At 38.4% G+C, this 16,452-nt stretch overlaps 1 protein-coding gene across 1 annotated transcript in view; it reads left to right on the forward strand.

Annotated features, from left to right (window-relative positions):
• The window catches only part of fstl5 (follistatin-like 5), a 219,971-nt gene that overhangs the window by 117,964 nt on the left and 85,555 nt on the right, over window positions 1-16,452 (forward strand). Inside the window, exons 5-6 of the mRNA XM_024270241.2 lie at window positions 1,785-1,981; window positions 7,009-7,129. Of these exons, the coding sequence (XP_024126009.1) occupies window positions 1,785-1,981; window positions 7,009-7,129 (318 nt within the window). The remainder of the gene's footprint in view (window positions 1-1,784; window positions 1,982-7,008; window positions 7,130-16,452) is intronic.

Consider the following 16,452-nt stretch of genomic DNA (forward strand, 5'->3'; position numbering starts at 1 on the left):
CATTATTATTCAGTCGGGCTTTTGGTTAACTGTTTGTGTCTGATTGCCTTTTCCTTTTACTTGTCTTTTCATTAGTTTATTTTACCTTAGTTTTTGTAATTTTATCCAATGTTATTCTATTTAAATCGTGCTTTAATCATGTCTTGTAAAGCAATTTGTGTTTTGTACCTGCAAAAAGTGTTACATAAATAAATACATGTCTTCTTCTTCATTCACATCAGGTGTCAACTTTCTCTTTCGTTTTATGCTTCATGTTACTCAGACCCAGATCAAGTCAGACTCTAATGTTGACACCCAGTTTAGTTTCTTGAGAAAATACCAAGAGCTTCTGATCATTCAAAGAGCAGCAAAATGGGAAATAATCTCTTTAATAGAGTTTTTGGTTTTTTTTTAGTCTGAGAACTGTGAAAACTTCTTTAAATGAAAATCACAGCTTGTCAGAAATCTGAGTACTGCTCAAATGTTTTCTCTTTTTCATAGTTTTTGCATCAGCAGTCGGGTTTAGATGAAGAAAAGTTCTGGCTTTACTTTTTTGTAAATTAGACAGTATGTCATCAATAGGTTAATCTGCATTTTGCACATGGCTTGAAGGATTTTTAATGTATGTATGTCATATTAGTAAACCCTGCTCTCATTCTTTGCATGGCGCCTGCAGATGCAGAGCTTAGATGTAAGCACACTTTTTGAGAGGGGAATTTACCTATAGACTTTATATTTGCACCTCTGTATAAATCACTGTATTGACAAATATAAATATACAAAAGTGCTGGGGACTTGTCATGATCACTAAGAAGATGAAGAAGATTGGATGTGTTTCTGACAGCCCATTGATTCCCTGTAGAGTGTAAGGGGTGGTCTTCCTATCAAACGGGCATGATGGTTAGTGCTGGGATTGCATAGAACACCTCATTCTAGCTCCCACTGATTGCTCAAGTCGTTTCACGGAGAAAATGCTGGAAGAGATTTATGTGACAAAATGAGATCCTACACGTCTGCTAATGACATGTCATTGGTTTCTGACAGCGCTCTGATTCTTCTTAAGCAGCTATCAGCCCTCAGTGTATAGCCAGTTTTTCTGTGGAGAGATCTCATTAGCTCATAACTAAAATATTCCTGCTTGATCATCTCTTGTAAAGTTAAACTGTTTCGTAGGATAGCCAGTGTGGCTCACGTTTTTCCTCTCCAGTGTTCACACTGGACACTGTGGCTGAGCCGTTTGCCTCATTCCCAGAGAGTCAAACCATTTTGCACTAAACAACAAAGTTTGTTGGGTTTTTTCTAACCTGGTTGACATCATCTTGGTTAGTTGTTAACACGAAAAGAAGATTTCCAGATCTATGACAGATAAAGCATATTCATTATATTCACTTCAGCAAAGCCTTTAATGTATTTCAGATGTTATTTCTGGAGTTTAGTTTGGAGTTTTTAATGAAAGGGCGTATCTACTACAGGATAGTGTTTTCTGCAGCTGTCAGGTTTGTTGCTGACACCTTTGTGACATATTTGAGTGGATGAAACTGGAGCACGATGGTAGGAAGGAGAGACATTCTGTGCACAGCCTCTGAAGAAAAGAGTCCTTTGATTCTGTTGCTGTGATGCACACAGACAGATGTGCTCTGACTAGAACAGATTCATTTTTTCTTTTGCTAATATTATTTTATCATTTCGAAGATTCTGTAATTGTGCAGATGTTCAAAAAACGAGCCTGTAAAAGTGTGGGGTCATCAAAGTGTTTTCAGCTACATCTGATGAGTTTGTCTTCTGTGTCTTTCTCTTTTCACCAGATGATGCTTGCCGGCTGAGTGACTATCATCGGCTGAAAACTAAGATTTTGGATTTACAAGACCGACGGTTCACGGGTTCTGCTTTTCGTGGAGCTCACCACGACACCATGGCTGCCAAAAAGCAGCTGGTGGATGTGATGTTCAAGAGCTTTGACATAGACAATGATGGTCGAATAGATGCCAGTGAGCTCTCACAAGTAAGTAGACTCAGTAGACTGAGACTTAATGACACTTTGGGTTAAGCTTACAGGGAACTTTTCATTTTAGAAGCATAGTCAAGTGGCACTTAATCAAGTTTCACTGGAAATATGTTTCTGACTCTTGCACTTAAACTTCTGTGACATGAGAGTGCTGGAACATTCTCCTGTCACCGTGGTACAGGCTCATGTATTAACCCCTCTAAGCCTTTCTGGGTATTTGAGGTGACTGAATTGTTCATTATAAAAAGATTTTTGTCTGTGTTCCTGAATAGAAAGTTGTTTTGTGTTCTTCAGTTTTCTTGTGGGGCCCTGTCAAGACTCAGGTTTGGTCACACTCATGTAATGCGAAAACGTTTTGATGGAAGATATGAATTTTGCAATTAGTATGAGACTAAATAACATGCACTATTAAACTGCAGGGAGCACATTGATCAAGGGCAGATGAGGAGCAATTTGCAAGGATGCAAATAAAATGAAAGATAACCGGTATATTGAAGAATGAGTCTAGGTATAAATGTATTTTTCTCCATTTTTGAGGAAAACAAATATCCTCTAAAAAGTTCAAAAATAAAAAAAATGAGGGAGAAATAATGATGTGTAATAATTAGACTCTTGATCCACCCTCCATACCAGAAGTTGGAGGACAGACTTAAAAGTTGTGTGGCAGCCATCACAAAAAAGAAATATGAATATCAAGCACTGACTGTACAAGGAGGAACTGGACTGAGCAACCCCCCTTCACGCCTTCCAAACAGGAAGTACTCGCTGGTTGCAAGAAGGCCAAAGTCCCATAGACTTCCATTGAGAAACAAAGTTATTTCTCAGTCATTTTATTTGTCAGAGTAATCATTCTTGCTCTGTTGCTTTCTCCTTAGCACGTTCTTTCTAATCATTTTTTAAGATATTTTTTCTTCATCGCAAGTTATTCAAAATGTAAACTGACCAATCAGATGCCTCAGTCCGAGCTCACTGTCGTGGGAAGGGTGTGGCCTTTGAACAAGCTGGAACAAGCTCACTCATGATTGGTGACAGTAGTTCCTCCAAAAATGTGACTCACACGACTCAGACTAATTGCTGTCGAAGGGATTCAATATGGCGGTAGACGTACCAGGAAGTGATGAAGAATGCTCTGGCCTGATTTCATGAAGGCTGGAGGTAATGCATTTCCGACGGTGACCTCAATGCTTGATATGTCCAGTTCCTACTTATACAGTCTATGGTATCAAAGCAAAGGGTCTAAATTGTTATGACTATGTAATTCTTTTTGTGTTTTTTGTGGAAATTTACAGAAATTTCTACAGCTCTGTTTCTATCAAGGCACTCGAAATGAACTTTGCTGATTTTGGAAATCCAAAGAGCAGATAATTTAACTGGAAAATAGATCAATCTAAGTCAGATTCATAAAGGGTTACTATCGGTCTGAATGGCTGTGATGAGACTGCAGGAAGGTAAAAGACGTTTACCAGATGGGGACACTAAATTAGTGACTGTCATTGATTGTGCAAGAAAAGGCAAAAAATAAGAAATCCAAAGGAGTGCTATAACCTAAAAAGGTGTTTGCATAGAGTAAGAAACGTCTCAAAAAGAAACATATAGGATACAGGCAAAACTGTGAACAATTCATACTCTGTGCATAACTTTGCAAAATATCCCCAAATCAAAAGAACTATTGAAGATGTTAATTGAAATTATGACAGAAGAACTACAATTCAAGAGAAGTGTGATGACAGTGTATTCATACAGGTATACCCACAGAAAGTTCTTTTGTTTTTTGTGTTTGTATTTTAACTGTTACCACTAAATGTCGTTTTCTGATCAAAGTATTCTCCACTATTTGTCCTCAGGAGTTAGTCTCTTGCTTGTGTTTTTGATTTTCAGCTTTTAATTACTTTCCTGTCCTTATTCTTTCCAAAACATTATTTCCAGGGTCAAAACATAGAAAAAAAACTCTTTACTACTTTCTTTCAAAACAAGGTCAAATTATTTTTTTTAGAGTTTCATCTTCTTATTTATTACAGTTCTTTTCAAAATGTCATTGCTTCGTACCAAATTACTAGAATGTTTTATTTTGTGTTTGTAATGTTTGATCCCCTCATCTTAAGGACGATTATCGCAGGGAGTTTAGGAGAAAACACTGAAATTAAGAAAAACAGGACCAGACTTTAACACTCCTTCAAAAATGTAGGAAATGATGTTTAATCCTAAAGGTTTTTGCTGAATAATCCCACTTTAACATTAGAGATGAGACAAATAAACTACATTTATGAAGATTTTCTAAATATTGTCAGAATTCTACACCCGTTTAAACTGAAGGTGTTTGTGCACCACACTTTCCCTCAGTCAAGAAGAAGTCTTTCTACCTCCTGAAATCCTTCCCTTTAGTTCTTTTGAGTGTCATAGGTCATCTAAGGACATAAGAAAGGGTCAGGTGTGCTGATCCAGGTAAAATATTCAGCCTTAACTTATGTAAAGAATAAGACCTCTACCAGTCCAGAAAAAAGATATCTGACCACTTGAAATAATTCAAACTTTTGGAAAGATGCAGGGCCAAGAAATGCAACTGTGTCTTATACTTAAGCAGGTATTTATAACCACAGATTTGATTATATTCCTGATTCATGAGCTAATTACTCACCCTGAACTGTTTATTAAGGCTTTTCTCTGTCATTATAGTGATTGGAATTAAATCTCCACTTGATGTTCTTCAACTCTTGACAAAATTCAATTGATGCTATGATATACAGTTCAGATTTTCTAATATTATAAATCTAATAACCCTTGAAAACTGCATTTCAAATTTTCACAACGACTTTGAAAATGAAACTTTATAGCTACAAAACACTGACCCTGCGTTAAAATGACTGCAACTGTGTATAATGTGTGAATTACCTGGACGACTTCAGTGTAATTGCAAAAATGTGTAGAGTACTAACGTGCTGCAGTGAAAATGTATTGCAGCTGCTAATTGTGAGAAACGTTCTGTCCGATTAATCAGCAAATGTTCCATCGGATGTTTCATTTAGGGCTGGATTTGAGCAGGCAGACGCAGCAGTCTGCATGAATATTGCACCTCGTTATCACATCAGCCTCACGTAGTTTAACATGGACGCTGAACATGAACAGACTATTCTTTATCATGATTGAAAACAGTGGCTTTCCTTAAAGAGTGATTGATATAACTTAAATCCTTTAAACTCTGCATTAAAAACACACAAACTCGTGAAGGCAAAAACAAAGAGAAGAGACAATAACATTACAGAGTGTCAGTAAGTACTTTATAGTTCCCACTACACATTTTCCCTTGTTTTGCAGAGTATCCATGAAACATTAACAACGGGATGTAACTGATGACCCCCTCATCCCACCCCAATAATTTTGTGCAAGTCAAGAAATGGAAGAGCAGTCACCCAGAGGGCAGGACATGATGTATAAAGCTGTCCCTGGTGATCAATATTGTGACAGCTGATTTGGTATGATGGATGTTTCACTGGCAGTGCAGCAATGTGCCGTTGAGCAGGATCATGTTATAATCCGACCATGAAAAACTGTCTGGAGCCTTTCAGTGTCCACTGTGACAAACTAAAGCCGCACAGCATTCCCCCAATGCTGAAGCTGTGTGGGTTTGCACCAGTCTTTGGCAGAACAGCAAGGACAGGCTCCTGCTGTGGTTAACTTTAATCAGTCTAATAGCAGGAAAATGTTTTCTCTAGATTTCATGCATTGGAGATTATTATGAGTTCACTTGCAAACTGCTAAACATGATCAATGATTAAATATTTGATCATCACAACAGCTTCAAATGATTAACAGTGTTCACAGTGTCTTTCATGCTCAGGCAACTTCTTAATTTCTAAATTCAAAATAAAAAATGAAAATGGATGCCATCTACTGGACCCCCCCCTCATAAATATATAGATGTACTAGTGCATCAGTGTTATCAGAGATCATTTTTAATGGCCTCTCAACTTACATTTGACCAAGAAATGTTTTCCTCATTTGAGGTTGTGAGTTGATTGTGTTCCAATTTTATGCAGGTTATCAATTTAGAACCAAACCACACATTAACCCTCATGCTATCTTATGGGGTACAGACGACCCACCCTTATATTGATGTGTGATCCCTCCAATGACAAAGGTGGACAGGATCTTATATCTGCCATGGACTCCAATGAAGATAAAAAAATCCTTTAAAAAAAGTTCAGTATTCAGATGACACCACTTTTAATGTAAACATGATAGCGCAACGGTTACAGCAGGTGCAGGCTTCAAATGCACTAAGGAAAATGCTTGTCTCCTGAATTTTCAAAGAAATATCAGGGAATTTCAAATTTATTTTGGGATTTTTAAATAAAAAAAGCAAAAAACAGTTGCACAGCTGACCAAATCGTATTCAAAATCAAACAAAAGAAAGGCTAAAAAAGAACATACACAGATGTTATGCCATTATACAGAATTGATGAAGCTCATTTTAGATATGTGAATATTTTGTTGTTATTTGTAATGGTTATGCAGCTACAAAATGTCCTAACTTTGATAGAACACTTTGGAATGTCCTTTAAAACTCAAATGAAGAATAAAAAAACTGAATGAGAAATCAGGAAGGGAATGAAACGGCAAACCTGACTTTGTAAATTGAATGCATGTAGCACAAAGGTTACAAATGTAGGGATCATGACAAGCTTGATGAAAAAGAAAAATAATATAACATCTTTTAAGACACGTGAACTCCTGTTCTAGTCAGAATTATTGACGATTTTTGGTCATGTTATACTCCACTATAAAACTCCTAACCAGGTGAAACCAGCTGCACAAATATCCCCATGCCTGCCACAGGTGTCTGCTTCTTGTTTGTTTTTCCATATCATGAACCCAAAGTTACTATGTTTTTATGTATTTACACTTTGTTAACATGCTGGTAAAGACAGTCATTTTGAAAAACTGAACAATGTTTTCTGTCTTCCTGCTGCAGTCAAAGCCTGCTGTGTGCGGCCCACTCAACAAACGTTTCTCGCATTTTCTTTAAGGTCATCAAACACGAAGGTTTGTCCATGGACGCCACTGACTGCACACTGTTTGACCTCCTGAAGTACAACGACGTCAACGACGACGAGCATCTGACAAAAGAAGAATTTTACACGGCCTTTGGTGAGTGCAGAGGGACTTTCTGAACAAAGAGAAGCGTTCAGACCTTCATACCTCTGTTTACCTGAGCCAGCTGGTCAGGAGGGCACCACTCACAATTCTCATTGTGTGTCTCGTCCAGTTGTTCCCAATGACTGCTGATGTGCTGCGTTAAACCTAAGATCTCTGCATCATTTTCACCATCTACTGCTATATTATAGATTATAGATACAGTACATCTCCTAATATATAGTTTTTCAGTTTGGACAAACCTCATGATAGAAGAAAGTCAAGGATTTGATTGTGTTCTACATTTGTGCTGGCAGTCTTCTGAATGTTTATGGCCAAGCAGAAGTGCGAGAAAACGGATGGTGAACTTGTCGCGATGCTGGGTTTGTTCCCAAGGTTTACATATTGAGACTTCCACACTCTTGCCAACTGTACGCTATTTGTTTCCAAATATTTGATGTGTGGAAAAAGGAGAATAAATGAGCTCAGAGAGCAGTTGGCACTAAAGGAAAGAGGTCGCACCAACTGTGAAACACCAGTTGAAACCAAATCCCCCAACATAATGAAAACAGGTGCTCTGCCATATCTGTGCCACACAAGCACTCGTGCACCAGTTTCCTCCTTTTGTTTCCCCCTATGCTCTCTTTCATGCTGACATTTTCAGTCAGCTCAAATGTCTTTTGACAGAATATCCTCTGACATTTGGCTAGGTTGACACATTTAGCAGAGGGAGAGAATTCATAATCAACCTTCATCCCATCAAGCCCTTTGTATGTGAAGGCTTTCCCTTTTTAGGAAAAGAAGTCATGAGGGTGAGCGGAATTTTGCTAGTCTTGGCTGCTGTTTGCGTGGGAGCAAACCCCCTCTGGCAGGTCATGAAAGGAAGAACCCCTTTTCTGAGAAAAAATGAGCTTGCTTGAAAAGTTGAACTTCCACTTCCCTTTTTAGTTACTAGATCTTCAGACTCCTGGTTTCTCTGCTCAGGGAAATGGGATGTGTAACGGAAGCTGCTCACCTCCTCCGTGTCAGTTTCTTTACACGCGTCTGACATTTTTCTATTTCATTCTGTGTGGTTAGGCACCGCTCACTGTTGTTTCTCAGCAACAGTCTAATTATCTTGCTATATGAATTCATTTCAGTTAAATCCTTCTCTGGGAATTGTCTCTAAATTCAGATAACTGCAGAGACAGATGGAAATGCTCTGCAGTACCTTTTATTTCCAGTTCAGCTTGACATCTGATTAAAACTTTTTGTAAAAACCAGTCTTTTCACTTCTGTCCTGTATTGTGTTATAATCAATAACTTACTGTAACATATAATACACACACACACACATATATATATGTATAAACTTAGAGATATGGGTGAGAAGCTCGTTCACCCGGGGAGAGTTCGGAGTAGAGCCGCTTCTCCTCCGCATTGAGAGAAGCTTGTTGAGGTGACTCGGGGATCTGATCCGGAAGCCTCCTGGACGCCTCCCTGGAGGGGTGTTCCAGGCATGTCCCACTGAGCGGAGGCTCCGGGGAAGACCCAGGCTGGCCTGGGAACGCCTTGGGGGTCTCCCCAAGAAGTGGCTGGGAGAGGGAAGTCTGGGAATCTTTCCCTAGGCTGTTGCCCCCACGACCCGGTACAGGATTAGTGGAAGAAGATGAATGGATGGCTGTTCTGTTTCTCAACAGTCCTGTTGATATTGTACAGATGTTATTCAGCAATCCAGGTGTGTGGTATTGAGTCATAGGCTTGCTTGTAATCAGTCCAGGCTGTGCACAGGTTGGTGTGTTGTGACCTGCAGTCTTGTGTGACTGTTCCCAGGAGTTGGTGTTTGGCTCCTCTGGAATCTCTACCAATGTCTTTCTGTGTGTTGCTCATGAGTTGATCCATATGGTGGGGGGGGGGCAACACAGGGACGTTGTTCACATAACTTTACAACTGAAGTAAAAGTCAAAAAATGCCATTTCAGAAAGAGAACATCAGGGAATAAATTAAGCATGGTGGTGGTAGTGTGATTATCTGGGGCAACTTTCAAGTTTCAGGACTTAAATGGTTGTCCGTGACTATGGTCTGCTGCCAACAAAAAAAACAAAACCAAACAAACAAAGATAAAAAAAACAACAACAAAGAATTAAATCCACCAGAGTTTAAACTCATATTGAATACATGTTAATTTGGGGCAGAATACATATAAACAACATATAATCATATTTATAAAAAAAAAGATCACATTTTGGTATCACACCAGCGGGTCACTTTTCAGTGATGTGAAATTATTTGAGAATTAATTTGCTCAGATTGATGACTTTAACCTGTCTTTAGTGCCAGAAAACGAAGTAGCTCTAAACAATTTTACAAAGTGGAATAAGATCTCTCCCTAGTAGGAAAAAAAATGAAGTCTTTAAAAATTGATATTGGTGCTTATTGCAGTTGATTGGATGAATTAAAACTCAGATCAGTGTGTTTGTTATTGTTTGTCTCAGTGTAATGGTTTGGAAGAAATTTTATCAACATTCTAATAATTTTTAGTTTATTTTTCTGAAGTATGTTCTAATTTTGATTTATTACATATTTCTGCAGTTATGTTTTTTTGCATTTTTCATTTGACTTTCCCTGTAAAGCACTTTGAATTGACCAGCACAATAAAAAAATAAAATATATGATGGTAAAATATTCTGAATGTGACCCGTAATGTTCTTATTTTCCAAGTTCTGGCATTAGGCACACCTAACCACAGGTTCCTCATATAGAGGAATTCTGTGAAGATTTTATGTACGTTGGACATTTAAAAAGCCAAATTCTTTAGATTGCTTTAGTTTAAATGTTTAAAATCATCCAAGGAGACCGTAGCCATGCAGTAGATATAGTGGAGGCTTCTATCTCCAATGTGTTTTAAAGTGCACTACATTCTGAGTTGTGGTCCAGAGACATAACACAGAGGCTCCCTGATCTGCCAGGTTTGTTTTATAACACCATCTGGGAAGTCCTGACAAAAAAAAGGCAAATACTTTTAGATATTACTCTGCAGAGGACTAGATTGAGCCATCTGTCTAATGACATCTATAGAAGGGTAACTTCACCCAATCAGATTAACAGAGTGAAGTCAATTTGGAAATCAAACTCTTCACATCATCTGTAAAGAACAGAGGGTAAACCTTTTTCCCCCAAGAAAAAGCTTTATTGTTGTGGTTGTCTACTTTTTTATTTAGTGAATAAATACTTATAAGGTTTGTTGCAGCTGACGTTGTAAGAATCAATGCAAACCTTTGAGAGTCCTGCTGCTGCGTTTGAGGTGGATGATTAGTCTGCCCCTCTTTAGATTATCTACAGGTAAGTAGTCTGCAACTCACTAAAGTGGACTAAAAAATCTTTAAAGTATTCATCCAGAAAAAGACTTTAATCCTGGTCTACAAATTGACTTTGATTTCAGAAAAAAAAACCTCTTTAACAGCAGCAGCCTTTTGCACTAGTGTTGCTCTGTTTTTCAGTCTGTCTGCGCGCCTAAAGACGTCCGTAAAAACAACGCACACCCTGGCTGTCCAACAGGGAACTGGAGCTGTTCAGGTGATATTTCTGGAATCAAAACATCACAGGTGAAGCCTGGCCCTGACACATCTGTTCAACGGTTTACAACCTAAAAAACAACTTGATGCTATTGAGGTTTAAAGAGAATCGCCTCTCAATCAGATTTTCTTCTTTCAGGGGCGGGGCTACTTAGCTCATCTCCAAAAGCCACGCCCCCTATGGATTTTTTAAGGTATATTTAAGGAAAAGCCTCACCTGCGTCCCCTGACTGCACATCACTATTTGTGGAGACACAGTCACTTTTTTCTGGCATGAACAAAATCTACACTGATTGCTTTACAAATTACAAACAATTAAAAGGTGAATCAAGAGAATCTGCATTAAACTCCCTCTCAAAAGCAAACTGGAGCAAAAGCGGACCGATCCCCCACATGTCTAGCAGCTTTCTCTCTGCTCATAAGCAACCATGTGCACACCTTTCTAGAATATTCAAAGCATGCCGACATTGTTTGTCAGGACAGAAGATAAGGCTTTAATGTCCATGCATTATTCATTCCTCCACTGCAGAGACTGGAATGGGGTTGAGAATCAATTTGCTCCAGCTGGCTGTAAGGAAGCTGTCTGGTAGAAGTGATGTCTTTTAATTAGATGATGTTACAGATATGAATGATGTCTGCCACGCTGCTGATAGTGAGCACCATGTCATCGTTGAATAATTTGGTGAATGGGGGCTTGGTGCATCATGGGTAAACAGATAAGGTGCCATCGATCACTGGGTGTCATTCTTTTACCAAACGTTAATCACAGGAAACATCAGAGCAGCGGACAGATCTTAGTACTGTTAGATCTTAGACCGTTGGATCTAATGTCGCTTCAAGACCATGAAAAGCAGCATCACTGCTGGCTTGTAGCTCAACATTCAGACAATGAGCTTTAATGTTGGAATAGAATTCATCTGACTTAAATTTTCTGTAAACATGTGTTTATTTTAACATAACTGAATAATAACCAAAAGTTGTGTACATTTTTTAATGTACAATTTATGTGTCCTGCTACATTCACATCGAGCATGATTTAGGCATCACATTTGCGTCGGCCGCCTCTATTTGGACACGAGGCAAATTTGCTTCTTGAGGGCTTTTCAAAAATGTGCTCATGCATTGTAAGCTTGATGCCCCAGACGCATGAGGGAGGAGCTACCACCAAATATTTTTAGCCTGATCAGAGCGGTTCCTGTGGGTTTCTCCTTTACAATCCATAGAAGACACGAATTATGTTTAGATATTAGATTTATTTATTTGAAAAAGTTCTACAAAAACACTGATAATCACATCTCCATGTCTGGGTTCATGAGATTATTCAGAGACTCTCCCAGTACAGTGCTGTTCACCATGTATTGCAAGTAGGTACTCCAGTTTGACGACTTCCTGTCCTGCAATAGTTCAAGGAGGCAAATAAATAAATATAAGAATAAAACTTAAGGAAAACTGTATTTTTATCTCGATGAAAGTAAAAAAAAATATCATAAGGTTCAGCAGAACCATCAGATTCTCTCCGTGTTGTATTTGAACTCCATCCACTGGTTGCATCACTGAAAAGTCACGTGCGTAAAACGGAGTCCCTGATTGGTTGACGCAACATATCATACTCGCCAAAGTTCTGAATTTTTAACCCTGGACCTGCCACAACGCCCAATTCATGCAGAAACACTTACCTCCCGCTGCTCCCATGCTGAAACGGTGCACCCATTGTTCAAGTTGTGTTGCAGGATCTTTGATCACATTTGTTAAAAGACTTAAAACTGAAAGTGCACACCCCTGTCGTGTTCGGTGTGAATGCAGCTCTACAGAAAAAGGGGTTGTAACTCTTCACTGCATGGTGTGTAGGGTTTTGTTGTATTGTTTCATATGTGATATTTCGTTTCTTCTCTAGTTCATTGCTGAAGTCAACAGCAAAACTTGATTTTTACTACATTTTTTAACCATCCATCCACCTATTTATTCATTCATCCGTTCAGGATTTTGACTCCTTGTTCTTCATTGGTCCCCCTGGCTGCCTGACCACTTGTCAATCTATTAAGTTCCTGCTTTGTAGTAGACCGTCTGCACGTCCTAGCTTTAAGTAAAGCCCCTGTTCTCACTTCCAACAACATTTTTTCCCCTGCCTTTTACCCTCCTCCCCTTGCCTTTGTTTGTCTTAACTAATTCTTTCACTCCTGAGTCTGAGTATCACTTGTTTCCCCATTTTGAACTTTACTACCAGTCCAGTACTTTTAGCTTCAGCTTTGTGGGGGCAACACTCATGCTCAGCCATCATTCCTAGACCTCCCAGTCCTTCCACTTTGCTTCTAACAACACTGCCAGCCAAGAGACATGAACTCCTCAGTGTGTTTAGGAAATGCAACAAGAATTGTATCCAGTCTACACGCCACTTTTTCATTCTGATAACTGATGAAATTGTGCATTGATTGGTAATGTGAACAGACTCACTACTATCAGACATCCAAACCACCTCAGCTGACAGGCACACCTGTCCAACTTCTGAATACATTTCTAATCAGCTATTCACATGATAGCAACTCAATGGATTTACAGATGTAGATATGATTGAGACGATCGGCTGCAGTTTAAACCGAACATCAGAACAGGGAAGAAAGGTGATCAAAGTGACTTTGAGTGTGGCTGTTGGTACCCCACTAGCTGGTCTGAGAATTTCAGAATCTGCTGATCGACTGGGATTTTCCCCCACAACCATCTCTAGGGTTTAGAGAGAATGGTCAAAAAAAGTGAAAATATCCAGTGAGCAGCAGTTCTGCGGGCAGAAATGTCCTGTTGATGCCAGAGGTCAGACAAGAATGGCCAGACTGGTTCCAGCTGATAGAAAGACCACAGGAACTCAAATAACTATGTTGTGAATCATTCATTAAAGGCATTTTAGTGTGCAATTTTTTTTTTTTTTTCATCACGTAAATCTCATTTTTGCATTGGACAGTTGGTTCCATACAGTCCATTCATGTCTGATAATGCACACCTTATAAAGCATTATCCCACTTATACCATGGTCATCTATGAAAAAACTAAATGTTAAATCCATTTTCAGAACTTCAATCCTGTTATATTTATAGGTTTAAATCATTTTTCAAAAAGAAATTGGACAATTTAGAACGCAGTGGGTTGCATGGAAATGGCTACAATGCCCGCACTTCTTTACTCTGCTCTTTTCTCTCTGAGGAAAGTGATTGTCATGAAATGTCAAACAAAGCATCCTTTCAGAGGGAAAGTTCACCTCTTAGCGCTTGTTTTGTCCAGATGATGGAGCAAACGTTTTTTCCAAAGAAGCAACGTCTAAATTGTTCAATTCCTGCAGTGTTACCTCATTGTGTCTTATTCCCCCTGTAGTATTATCTTCTTTATTTCTCTCCTGCTTCATCCTGGTCTGCAAAATGTTCCAATTCCTCAAACAGGTTTGAGGAAACTGCGAAATTGCTCATGTATTTTCTACTGTCCTGTTTTTGTCACATACTGTGGAATAATGTAGTCTATGTCAGCATGTATTATGGCGTTAATAAGAACTTCGTGTTCGTGTTTCTTGGATTGCTCAGAAAAGTGTTACGTAATATTTATGATGTGGTAAATTAGAGCACTCTGAACATAGTTTTGCCTTTTTTTTCTTAATTGTTTAGGATAAAAAAATACCCCTTAGTGGTGTAAAAATAATGGTTGGAAGTCTGTTATACTATCCATCCATTCATTTATCTTCTTGGCCGCTTTTTCCCTTTCGGGGTCACGGCGGCGCCGGAGCCTAACCCAGCTACTGATGGCTGAAGGCGGGGTTCACCCTGGACAGGTCGCCAGTCTGTCACAGGGTCACAATCACACACTAGTTTAGTCTCACTTTCACACTTAGAGGCAATTTTGTTATACTAAAAAAAATTTATCATAAAGCCACGTTTTTAGTTGTATTCAAATCATTTACTCAAATCATTTAATCATTTACTGTGCCACAATGTCACAAATTTAAATGAAAATACCTCAAAATGGGGCTTTTCATAGGAATTTTATGCTAAAGATAATTGTGAGTAAAAATAGATTAATTAAATTAATCCATTACAAGTCAGGATGAATTAATTGCACAAAAAAAAAATAATAATTTCATGACAGCACTCATTTTCTTGGCACACTTTGGACCCCTCAGTACCAACTGTTCATGGTTCCAACCCCACAGTCTACAAAGTATTGTTCTGACCATGTCCATCCCTTTATGACCACAGAGTTCCATCTTCTGATGCTACTTCCAGCAGGATAAGACTCCATGTCATAAACTGGAACTATCTCAGACTGGTTTCTAGAACAATGAGTTCTCTGGACTCTAATGACCTCCACAGTCACCAGAACCAATAGAACCTTTGGGATGTGGTGGAACGAGAGATTATCATCATGGATGTTCAGCAGATAAATCTACAGCGACTGTGATGCTGTCAAGTTGATATGGACCAAACTCTCTGAGGAATGTTTCCAGAACCTTGTTGAATCTATGTCATCAAGGATTAAGGCAGTTCTGGACGAATAAGGGGTTAACCCGGTAGTAGCAAGATGGACCTAAAATATTGGGTGATGAGTATAGATTATTGGGGTAATTGCAAACTTTGAACTCAGCTTTCCTTCTTCACCACAATGGACCAGAACAGTTACATGGATAACAGACTGGATTGGAAATGCTATGGAGATGATGTTTTTGAGAATAGACAAAGCAGATTGTACTTGTGTGGAAGTCCTTCAATGTTTGCAGCAAGATGTGACTTATTTTAATCACTTTCAAAGAAACTAATAAAGAAGGCCTCTTTTGCTTTGGGTTCTCTTGAGCCCCTGGAGCTTATGTTGTTCAAAGACGTTTGTTCTGTCAGATGAAACCCGTCATGAAAAACTTTGATAATCATCTTTGCTACACAGTATTTTGACAAGCTTTTAAATTCTCCTTTGAGATTAATGAAGCCTCTTTGAAAAGGGATGAATAGAGTTATTGTAGAATGCGATGAAATATTGAAATCTTTTTGTTTTTCTCTCAGTGTGGAAGGTATAGCACTGGGTGAAGTATCTACAAATTTTCAAAAAGAATAAGCTTTACTTCCAAAACAGGACAAATTTCAACGACAAATAAAAAGCAGTCATCAAAATATTTGTTAAGGTTTTTATTTATGTATAGAATGGAATGCACAAGACATGGAACATGTGTTGGTATGTGTGTGTTTTTCTCTTTGCTCTTAAACTTCCACAAAGATTACTACCAGTCTATACAATAACCATAAAGGTTTTTTTTTTGTTGTTTTTTTTTTATTTTTTTGCTGTCCGTCTTTAATTTTTAAATCTGACATATTACAGTTTTACCCCCATGCTAAAACACATTTTCTGAAGCATTAGACCAATTTCACCAAACACCAAACACAATTTTCAAAATATAAGTTAAACATACGAAATACTTAACTCACAGGTCAAAAGCTCACTTTGAGGTCAAAATGAAGCAAACACAACAGACTACACAACAAACGTGATATTCAAAATATATGTTAAATGTACAAATGTTTGCAAAATGGTTTAAAAAGAATGGAACACCACCACCCCCTCCCCCGGCCCATAAAAAAATCAAGTAAATAGTACTAAGGGTTTTATTTGTTTTATTTTTACTGTAAACTCAGATTCACATTTATTGCACTTCACCATCTTTTCTCTGTGTGGGTCAGACCAGGGGCCCGTTTCAAGAAGCAGGTTCAACAAATTTAGAGTTCGAACCTGAACTTAGAGTCACTGGACTCAAAATTCTCAAAC

The sequence above is a fragment of the Oryzias melastigma genome, linkage group LG2 (assembly GCF_002922805.2).
Source record: "Oryzias melastigma strain HK-1 linkage group LG2, ASM292280v2, whole genome shotgun sequence".
Classification (NCBI taxonomy): Eukaryota; Metazoa; Chordata; class Actinopteri; order Beloniformes; family Adrianichthyidae; genus Oryzias; species Oryzias melastigma.